This window comes from Schistocerca americana, chromosome 6 (genome assembly GCF_021461395.2).
Source record: "Schistocerca americana isolate TAMUIC-IGC-003095 chromosome 6, iqSchAmer2.1, whole genome shotgun sequence".
NCBI lineage: Eukaryota > Metazoa > Arthropoda > Insecta > Orthoptera > Acrididae > Schistocerca > Schistocerca americana.
This window is the reverse complement of record NC_060124.1, coordinates 321,149,966-321,161,771: the sequence shown is the minus strand read 5'-3', so window position 1 is coordinate 321,161,771 and position 11,806 is coordinate 321,149,966. Positions and strand designations below refer to the sequence as shown.

At 39.2% G+C, this 11,806-nt stretch overlaps 1 protein-coding gene across 4 annotated transcripts in view; it reads right to left on the bottom strand.

Moving 5' to 3' along the window:
• The window catches only part of LOC124619395, a 199,687-nt gene that overhangs the window by 50,887 nt on the left and 136,994 nt on the right, over window positions 1–11,806 (bottom strand). For all 4 annotated transcript variants that reach the window (XM_047145747.1, XM_047145748.1, XM_047145750.1 and 1 more), the window contains one exon: window positions 3,010–3,402. In XM_047145747.1, the coding sequence (XP_047001703.1) occupies window positions 3,010–3,402 (393 nt within the window). The remainder of the gene's footprint in view (window positions 1–3,009; window positions 3,403–11,806) is intronic.

The following is an 11,806-nucleotide window of genomic DNA, read 5'->3' as shown; positions in this document are numbered from 1 at the left end:
GTGCAGTAGTGGGACATTCTTTACTTCAATGTGATGCAGCAAACACATACTGAAAATACTTGGCTGTTTCAACTGCTCCCATTTTTTCAATAATAGGTATATGCACCAAGCTGAGTGTATTTAAGTGGTGCTACAACGTATGCAACATCTGGCAGCTCATTTCTTACAATTGAAACACTGATATGTTCTGAATTCTACAACACATGCACATTTTGCCACACATGCTTATGTAATAATGAGGTACTGATCTATTACTCCAGACAAATATGTAAAATCTGTAATAAGCAAAGTGAATAAAAACAGATTTGTTGGAGACGTTCTGGGGAACTTATGCATCTATGATGAAAATCACATAACAGACACTAGTTTGACCAACTGGAGGACAGCTCCAGTGTTTGCAGTCCTTATCAAGTAGGCATAACAGCAGCACCAGGGTAAATCCAGAGATGTGCTACTAAGGCTGTAAGGGTAGTATATCCCACCTGCATGAAAGTGTAATAGGGATGTTCGGAGAAACTAGATGTGACTCCTTGGAAGAAAGCCAACAAAGTTCTTCAAAACCCTGTTGGGTAGATTAAAGTGCACTCAGAGGCAGTAATTGCTTCCCATTAAACGTCTCAAAATGAGATCGACAGGAAGTGGAAAATGCTAAGCAGGGATGGCTAGAGGACAAATGTAAGGGTGTAGAGGCACATATCACTAGGGGTAAGATAGATACTGCCTACAGGAAAATTAAAGAGACCTTTGGAGAAAAGAGACCCACTTGCATGAATATCGAGGACTCAGATGGAAACCCAGTTCTAAGCAAAGAAGGGAAAGCAGAAAGGTGGAAGGAGTATATATAGGGTCTATACAAGGGTGATGTTCTTGAGGACAATGTTATAGAAATGGAAGAGAATGTAGATGAAGATGAATTGGGAGATATGATACTGCATGAAGAGTTTGACAGAGCACTGAAAGACCTAAGTTGAAACAAGGCCCTGGGAGTAGACAACATTCCATTAGAACTACTGACAGCCTTGCGAGAGCCAAGCCTAACAAAACTCTACCATCTAGTGAGCAAGATGTATGAGGCAGGCGAAATACCCTCAGACTTCAAGAAGAAAATAAAAATTCCAATCCCAAAGAAAGCAGGTGTTGACAGATGTGAAAATTACCGAACTATCAGTTTAATAAGACACAGTTGCAAAATACTACCACGAATTCTTTACAGACAAATGGAAAAACTGGTAGAAGCCGACCTCGGGGAAGATCAGTTTGGATTCCGTTAAATGTTGGAACACGTGAGGCAATACTGACCCTACAACTTACCTTAGAAAATAGATTAAGGAAAGTCAAACCTACATTTTCTAGCATTTGTAGGTTTAGAGAAAGCTTTTGACAATGCTGACTGGAATACTCTCTTACAAATTCTGAAGGTGGCAGGGGTAAAATACAGGGAGCAATAGGCTATTTACAATTTGCACAGAAACCAGATGGCAGTTATAAGAGTCAAGGGGCATGAAAGGGAAGCAGCGGTTCAGAAGGGAGTGAGACAGGGTTGTAGCCTCTCCCCGATGTTATTCAATCTGTATATTGAGCAAGCAGTAAAGGAAACAAAAGAAAAATTAAAATCCATGGAGAAGTTATAAAAACTTTGAGGTTCGCCAATGACATTGTAATTCTGTCAGAGACAGCAAAGGACCTGGAAGGGTAGCTGAACATAATGGACAGCGTCTTGAAAGGAGGATATAAGATAAACATCAACCAAAAGCAAAACGAGGACAATGGAATGTAGTCGAATTAAATCAGGCGATGCTGTGGGAATTAGATTAGGAAATAAGACGTTTAAAGTAGTAAATGAGTTTTGCTATTTGGGGATCAAAATAGCAGATGATGGCCGAAGGAGAGAGGATATAAAATGTAGACTGGCAATGGCAAGGAAAGCGTTTCTGAAGAAGAGAAATTTGTTAACATCGAGTATAGATTTAAGTATCAGGAAGTCATTTCTGAAAGTATTTGTAGGGAGTGTAGCCATGTATGGACGATAAATAGTTTGGACGAGAAGAGAATAGAAGCTCTCAAAATGTGGTGCTACAGAAGAATGCTGAAGATTAGATGGGTAGTTCACATAACTAATGGGGAGGTATTGAATAGAATTGGAGAGAAGAGAAATTTGTGGCACAGCTTGACTAGAAGAAGGGATCGGTCGGTAGGGCATATTCTGAGGCATCAAGGGATCACCAATTTAGTATTGGAGGGCAGCGTGGAGGGTAAAAATCGCAGAGGGAGACCAAGTGATGAATACACTAAACAGATTCGGAAGGATGTAGGTTGCAGTAAGTACTGAGAGATGATGAACCTTGCACAGGATAGAGCAGCATGGAGATCTGCAGCAAACTAGTCTCTGGACTGAAGACCACAACAACAACACGCAAATATGAGCAGGATTATCTCAAATAAAAACCAGTCTGGCTGAAATAAAGAAGGCAGTATTATCCACTGCTGCCAAACACGTAATACCATAATTTAACATGTTTGTTCAAAGTGCAAGAAAGGACAAATGAAAGAAAAATCATTGGGCTGGAATAGGACTGAGCCCTGATACTTTTGATTTCTACTCTGACCCTCACATGACTAACCACATCAAGTACAAGAAATGGATGCTCTACAACTTTTCATTGTAACCTCTTAATGATGTGCATTCCTTGCTCCCCCCCCCCCCCCCCCCCCCCCAAAAGAAGTAGTGATCCAACAACAAAGGACTGCAGTAAATTGTTTGAAATCGTGGTCTAACGGCTATGAAAGTCTCAATCTTGAGAATTGTGGGGGAGGACCATATATTTTTATTTACATAATTTAATTACTTAATGGTTCTAATTTCATGGCAAAATTTAATTATAATGAGTGAACATATGTTCACATAAGCTGAAAATTTTACAAGTGTTTCCTTCGAAATAAATTAAAGTGTTACAATTCAAACTCCATAAACTGTTCAAATTCCCTTTAGGTGCAAAAAAGCTAACAAACCTCTATGCACGATTCGCACAGCACACAACTGCACGACACGTGTCGACGAAGATTGGAGTCCATTTCCTCGAGACAGATGGCACAGCTCTTCCAGCCATCTCCCTTTTCATTAACAGGAGCAGTTAACCCCAATACAGTAGAATGTGGTTTGGCAGCTGCGGCACTGATGAGAGTGTCTGAACTCTCAGAAACCAACCTCTCGAAATCTTCTTGTGTTAATGGGCCCAAAGGATCGCCTGTATCAGTGGTTTGTGAAACTGAGCTTGTAAACGCTCCCCCCAGCCCAACACTCAGGTCACCCGCACAGCCTTCCTCCGCTACAGATTCTGTAAGATCCAGTGCAGCAGTTGCTGAGTCACCTCTTTCCACACTGCCATCAGGCATGCAGGTCACCTGAAAATGGAATCAAAGTTATACTTTGTCCTCTGAATGATAATATGGGAAGAGAGACAGAGAAAATGGAATTTTCTGAAAAAATTTTCCTGAGTAAAGGTGACAACTTCTATAGGCAACATCCCATTACATAAACAGACTGTGTTGCATGTCCCCGCATCCACACAAAAGTCTGGTGCGCCACACTAAATTTCTACTACTAAAAATAAATAGCCATGTATTTTCAATATAAATATAACCAAGTCATTATGAATTTCTTTGAGTTGTTGCTGCACGTTTCTTAATTTTTATTTTTGATGTCTACATTGTACCATTCATTGGTTGTTATGTTTAATGGCTCTTGAATCTCAACACATATTTACATTTTATCTTATAATTCTGAAGTAATAGACTGTCACATGTTAGAATGAGGTGTGTACAAAACACAGTATTTACGGCTCAGTTATGAATTTAGAAAAGCCCACTTGCACGTTATTGCCAATGTGAAATTGTTCGTACACAGCAACTACTGTGTGTGTGTGTGTGTGTGTGTGTGTGTGTGTGTGTGTGTGTGTGTGTTCCTTACTGTTATGTTCATATTGCTGAAGCACATCATTATATATAGGTGATGCTTTCTCAAAAATAAGATATATTTACATTGTATGGTAAATTTATTTTATATACTTCTGTTACATTTCATATCTTACTCATTACAATGTGGCTTCATGTAACTGAATTAGTGTGGATGAGTGTGTTGGCGTGCCATTTCTGAAGGATACTCGTTCTCTGAATGAAACTACCTAATTGTTTCTCGAAGAACAAATTTTTCCTTTTATTTTGTGTTCTCACTAGTTTCTGTTAATGATCATCGTGACAAATAATAAATTAGTCTTTTTTTTTTAATCTCAACCCATATACACAGCTACAAATATGGAAATAGTACTATGTTCCCAGCAAAGTTCAAGTCTCATTATGCAATATAAAATGTGCCCCAAACCTTTGGGATAAAATTTCTGTAAGGATGCTCCAATGAAAAGGTACGAAACATCATACAACCAAATCAGTACAAATTTCCATAAGCTGCTTTGGGATAACATAGTGAGACATCTTTGTACACAAGTGCAGTGTCCACTGTGGTTGTGTGTGTCTGTCACCTCCCCCTTTATATAAAAGAGCTGTGCTCTCACCAGGAAGTTGATGCTAACTCTCTTTTTTGACATCCAAGGTCTGATACTCATCAAATTCCTCGAGCATGTAAAAACCATTAACAGTGATGTGTACTGTGAGATAACCCTAGCCTACGCAATACCTTCACGAGCAAACAGCCTGTGCTGCTGAAGGAGGGAGAGAGTCATTCTGCTCCACAATAATGCATGTTCACACATCTCCAAGGTCATACAAAGTATAACGGCCAAGTTCAATCGGGAGTAGCTTGAGCATCTGCCCTAAATCCCGGACATGTCGCCATGTAACTTCTGTGAGCTTGGTGCTTCAACTTTACGACAAACGGAAGAACACAGCGGAAGGCTTGTGTCACAGCCACAGGAATTCTGGAAACAGGAAATTCTTCAGCTTATAAACAGTGGCATAGTTGTGCTCTGCCCTCTGGTGATTACTTTTCCTATAAAGACTTTAATTATACCCACAGTATTGTTTTGTAGCTTTTCTCCTGAACAACCTCATAACTGAGATAGAGGATAAAGCATCACCAATCAGAAATGAATATTACAGGTAGTACATTGTGTGCGAAGCATGTGCTTGTAAACAGGTTAAGTTTCAACACTGATGTTGCTGATCCTACCAGGCTATGCATAATATGTGATGTGTTAATGGAGATTTTTATCCTCTAAGGGGTTGCAAGGAAGCACTGGTGTACGAGACTGTTCTAACTCTGAACACAAAGACACAGTTGTAAGAAACCAACTATTTACTAAGTCACTGTATGATAGCTTAAGTACAATAAAGTTTAGAGAACATATACAAGACTGCTGTTCGGAGCCAGTGCATGGCTGCATAAAAAGCATTTGCTTGACAGGGACTGTCTGCTATCAGCTGCAGGCGACAGATGCGTGGACCAAAGATCGGCAGCCTTTGGTAGGGGCCCGGAGCAGCCAAACAGTGTGCTCCTCAAATGAGTGTGTGTATCAACATGCACTGCAATAGTGGGGGCAGAAAAGCTGTAATGTGTGGGTGATTACAGATCCCCAGCAGAAATTTAAGGGGAAGTGGTTGGCAGGGGAGGAGCAGGTTGTCACTGTACACAAGTGACCACCGTGATATTTGAGACAGTGGCAAAATTTTATGCACTACTGTATTGTCTGCATTGGGACTGGTGGCCACCACTTTGAAAAGTGGCAATGCGATTAAGTTGTTACAACAATGTTAAGTGAATTATGTTAATTAAAACAAAATTTCAATTTCCAGTCATTTATTCCTCGCCTGAAAGTATTCAGTTTGGGAACTTCTACCATTAATAACATTTTGATCCTAAATATATGGGACATCCTATATATGTAGTAACGGAAGTCATATGTACTATGATGGTGATCTTGGCACTACTATATAGCACATAACTAGTTAGCGATAATACCAACAAGAATTACACTACTTAAATACTCTATTAAAAACCTTTATCATCATTAACAAAGTTCAGAATCCAGTTTAAAAATTTTCAGCAGCTGACTTTCCACCAACTAGAACTACTTTTAAATTATTACAGCTGCCTGTTTATGGAAGTAGACATCAAATTTATATAAGAAGCAGATCTTATGGGCTGGTCCTCTTTGATTTCCTTCATACTTAAAAGATTTGAAGGTAAGTGGTTGAACATCAGTTTCCTAATGCAGTACAATGTATTACAATGCCCTGTCAAGTACAAAAATTTGAACTCTGGGATAGAATCACCCATACTGGTTCAATTCCTGCTATATGCAAGATTTTTAACAACTTTTAAATAAATTCGACTTTTATTATGAAATGTAAATGTTAATTAGCAAATAATGAATCATATTTTTTTCTAAAATCTTACTTTTAATTACTAATCACATGAAAATTGAGAGTATTATGAATAAATACAAACAGAATATTAAAAACACTATTATTGATCACCAAAATTCTCTCATTTAACATTAAGAAATTTCACATTCTGTAGCAGATTTTAATTTATTATGAGTACTTGTATTTTCATGTGATTTGTAATTAAAAATGACATTTTTATTAAAAAATTATAATTGATATACATTTAACATTTCAAATAGATAATAAATACGGAGTTGAAATAAAAGTTGCATGAAGCAAGAATTGAACTGATTACTTTGCAACATTGCAAAACTAGAATGTTACCCATAAAGCTACAGATGGTTCCATTAAAGGGTACAGAATTCTTTGTGCTTAACAGTGCTTTGAAATTTCCAAATCAAATTTTTTGTGAAGTTTTGAGATGTGCATCTTACTGCTTTTGGCAACTGATGTCCAGGTTTATTTTTATGAAGTATGAAGAAAATAGAAGAGAGCCAATCAGTAAGGTCTACTTGTTAGATGTTACTGACTTCTCGCATAATGATTGTTGTTTTGTATGGTACCAGTCAACAGGAGTGAGAAAGTGTAATGAAATATATTCCATTTGGCATTCTAAATGGCTGCTACAGAAAGTACCCACAATCTGTAGTTTTCTTCTGCGTAATAATGAGACTATTATTAATGTATTACTTGTAACGTAAGACAGACCTTTTAAAACCTTGCTCTATGATGCTCTACTTTTTTACTACATTAAAGGCAGCTGCAGTATGCAAACAGTAAGCTTAGGAATAACATATATGATGGGATTATGGTCAAATTTCCCAAATCAAGCAATAGCTTTAAGAGATACTGCATGTCAGTTATCCTTAAACTCTCCTGGAGCTTCGGCACTCTGGAGAGTGGACAAGATGTGTGCAGCGGCCTCAGTAGCTCAAAAAATGTCTCAGATGAGAGAAAAAAAAATGTCTCAGATGAGAGAAAAAAATGCTAGTTAAGGCTAATAGTGATCACAGGATTTAATGGACCAAGAATGTCTTTCTGCAAGAGAGTAGACGTGGGATGGGAATGTCTAAACTAGTCTGGTACTCCTTGAGTAATGAATATCAAGTAAGTAGTATTTTAAATGGAATGCCAGGCCAGTGATGTCATCTATGATTCACTCTCCTTAGAAAAATATTTTGGCAATGAAAAACATGTAATTACGGGTAGGTGGAAACAGTTTCTACAATAAACTGAACTACAGAACTGTTGACACTGATGTGAAGATTGCATCCATGATAAGGTGCTCTGATATGGATGTGACTGATGCATTGCCAAATCTCTGAGATGCCTGCTTCTGAATGTTTTCAAAATCAAACAATGGTAATGAAACAACAAGAATATAGAAAAGATAGATTGTTACTCACCACACAGAGGAGTCGCTAAACCACAGACAGGTACAACGAAAAAGAATGCTAGAATTGTTCATTTTAAGACTATGTCGTTCATCTGAAGTACACTGTCCAGCAACATTAATGTGACCACCTGTCAAAAGCCTGAATAATCAACTTTTGCAGTGTCAGAGTGTGTACGTGGACAAAGAAAAAAAAAAAAAAAAAAAAAAAAAAAAAAAAAAAATCCCGGATTTTTCACAGATGTCCCAGTTAAAAACACACTTTTTCTGTGTAAAGTGACAGAATACTTTCTCTCGGAACCATAAAACTTATCAACCCTATGAACGGTTAAGGTTTTATACATAGGCGTAGAACTTACTGGAGCTTCAGAACACTAAGCCCCCCCCCCCCCCCCCCCCTCCTCCAGAAAAAAGGAAGACACGTTTTGGTAAGATCTTTGCTAGGCAGCAACATGTAGCATGTATGCTGCATATTTTCGTATTAAGAAAATATACATTTGAATTCAACCAAACACAGCAAGTTGGCATCCAAAGCATTGAAATCGAGATTGTGATGCGCTTTAGAAAGCCAATCATAGCTGATGTCAAGTGATCTCGCCAGCCGACGATAGCAGATATTCAGAGCATAGGACATGTGACGTGGTCAGCCAATAGCAACCAACATCACTGTTCAGTAGCGCGAACACATATGAAACGTTAATGGTTTAAATTAATACACAGACTGTAGCTACTAGAAAAGCTAAGCTTTAACATGTAATACTTGTCTTTTTTGCATGTGTTGCACTTTAATATACATCATACAAATGTGTCAGAAAAATTTTAAATAATTTGTAAACATGTGTAGGGCTCAAAATCCTGTGGAGTGGTTGGCCCTCATGAAGCTTTAAATGAGAATCAAACGATCTGTGGTTCAAGAAATTCAAAGCAGATTCGCACACGGAACAAAATTTATCTTGCGTAAAATGAAATTTACTTATTCCCGCGACCTGTTGGAATGCGTTTTAGCAGTTGGCAGTGAGAGCTAGAAAATGCCGTTACCATGCATGCGCAGCTACGGTGACGTAGGAAGCCCACATGTTCATATCTATATAGCATTAAGAGATCTAACATTACGTCATAAATGAAATAGAACATCAGAGGGTACTCAAAGAGCATCGACATTTTGTAAACCAGACTTAAATGCATAGTTCGGCTAAAAGTGCACATTCTTATGTCCAGACTCACAAAGAAGTAGGCCCCAACATGATACGAGGGTTGTAACTTAAATAGTGGCAACTATTTATTCACAAACCATACAAAAGAGTTACATGTTTGCACCTGTTACTGTCCTTCAAAGTAGTCACCAGTGTTGTGTAGAATCTGTTGCGAGCCATGTGGAAGACGTAGTATACTGTTAGCAGAGCCTGTTTGGTGCGAATGGAGCAGTCTAAAGTTTTGGTGATTCTTATGTACAACTGTGATGGTGTTACCCTAACGCATTTCGTTCCTCCACGGCAGGCCGCCAATGCACAGTATTACTGTTCGTTTTTGGAGCATCACCTGCAACCAGCTTTGCGAAAGAAGCGGTGATGCTTTCTGCGCAACACACCCATCATTTTGCATGACAATGCACGGGCGCATACAGTACAAGCTGTGGCTGCTCTGTTCGGTCGATGGGACTGGGAAGTACTGTACCATCCACCATACTCCTTGGACTTAAGTCCCTGTGACTTTGATTTGATTCCGAAGATGAAGGAACTACTTTGTGGGATTCGCTTCAGAACTGTTCCAGGGATTCACCACTCCATTCGCACCATCAACAGAACAGGTTCTGCTAATGGTATACTACACCTTTCACATCGCTGGCAACAGGTTCTACACAACACTGGTGACTACTTTGAAGGACAGTAACAGGTGCAAACATGTAACTCTTCTGTATTGGTTGTGAATAAATAGTTGCCATTATTTAAGTTCCAACCCTCGTATTAAGCTTTCTAGTGTGGTTTTCGGGCTGCAAATTTTCTTGGAGTACCAGTACTGTATTATCTCATCTTTGGTTGTTTATTATGGCATAACACCATATGTGCCAGGGGATAACAACGGGCACTCCTAATTCAGCAAACAGTTGACACTAGCCAATACTGTGGAATAAAACACTTCGTTTCAAATCAATTGACTGCCTCTGCGAAAAAGATTAATAAAAGCAAAATTTCTTAGCAAATCGACAAAAGTAACTTCAGTGTTCAGGAAGGCAATTAATGCTCTACTGCCAAAAACCTGGAAATAAAATAAAATCAAGAAACTAAAACTAATAACGTATTTTAGTCTTTCGTAATTACATGAATGTATTTTAATTCACTTAATTGCTCTCGGGCACAGAAATACGCTTCATGTGAGAGTTGTAAATGAAGAAGAAAAGCAAAATCACTAAACCTAAACACTGGCCATGTGGAGACTTCGCTTCCTCCTCTGCAACTTAGACTGCCCTGCGCACGTGCGAATCTGGTAGCTTGGGCTCGTCAGAAGAATTTTTGTGGCTAGTGTCTGGCTGCTTGTTGCTACTACTGATACAGCCAACAGCTGTACTTCAAGCAGCCATAAGCGGGAAGGAGCAGGTACTGCTCATACGTGACCCAACTGCGAGAGTGTGTGTGTGTGTGTGTGTGTGTGTGTGTGTGTGTGTGTGTGTGTGTGTGTGTGTGTGTGCGTGCGTGTGCGTGTGCGTGTGTGCGCGCGCATATGCGTGCACTAGGGCTTATGGGTGTTCAACGTCACGGTCATCAGCGCCCTGAGACACATTAAAAGAAACTAATGTGGACAAATTTAGTAAAATGGAAGCATACATGCAAAGAAAGCAGGAGAAGATGCAAAATGCTGCATAAGAAAATAAAACTTAAGGAAAATGAGAAAGGAGCGTCAAGGATGCCACAGGAAATTTTCATTGGTTGGCCACTTACGTAAAATATGGGTGAGCCAGTCATCCTGTGAACAAATTAAGACTCTCTCCCTGAAATATTGGACAAGTCACAGAACTTTAAAACTTTAATCACATTCGTTTGAGTATTTCCTAAAAGAGATGGCATATCTGCCGGCAAGTCAGCCACGAGCCCACTGGCAACTTCTCAAATGAACCTAATGTAAACTGTTGTGACATCACTACTGTATTATGAAGTACTGCATAGTCTTCATCCTAAAGCCTTTGACACATTTCGGTGTTGGCAGGCGCTTGTGTGTGCACTGTGTTTTGTTGCTGGAAATGGCGAATTTCCTTTGAAAGTTAAGTTTATTTCAGTTTTCTTTCTCTTGTTTGTTTTATTGCTACATTATTATTCTGCAGTAGCGGGCTAAAGTAAAATTCTTTGTTAGAGTATATCATTTATTACCAATCAAAACTACAAAAATTTAACTGAAAACTAAAACAATGAAAAATTCCCGGAATTCTAAAAAATTCCAGGATTTTTCCTGGTTTTCTCCCGGATGAAAAAATTGCCGCATTGTCAGGGGTGTATACACCCTGAGTGTAGACCACTGCAAGACATACAGGAAGAAAGTCAATGAGGTTCTGGAAGGTATTAACTCCAGTGCTGTGGCCAATTGCTCTAGGTTTCTCGGTTGAGGATCTGTAGTATGAACAGCTCGACTGAGGTAGTCCCACAGATTCTCTAGTGGGTTTAAATCTGAGAAGTTTGGTGGCCAGGGGAGTACAGTAAGCTCTTCCTTGAGCACTTCAAACCACACGTATACATTGCGAGCTGCGATGTGTTTTATTGTCCCACTGGTAGATGCCATCCTATCAAGGAAAAACACGTAGGGGTGGCATGGTCCCCAAGGATAGGGGTATACTTGTGTTAATTCACTGGGCCTTCCAGAAGGGTGAGATTACTCAGGGAATGTCACGATAACATACCCCAAACCATAGTGCTCGCTTCTCTGTCTGACAACTGTTGTAAGGTGTTAGCTTTTGGACGTTTCATGCAAAACATGTCTGAGCCTTGGCGGCTCATATCGATAGTGCCACTCTGGTGGTTTATCTTT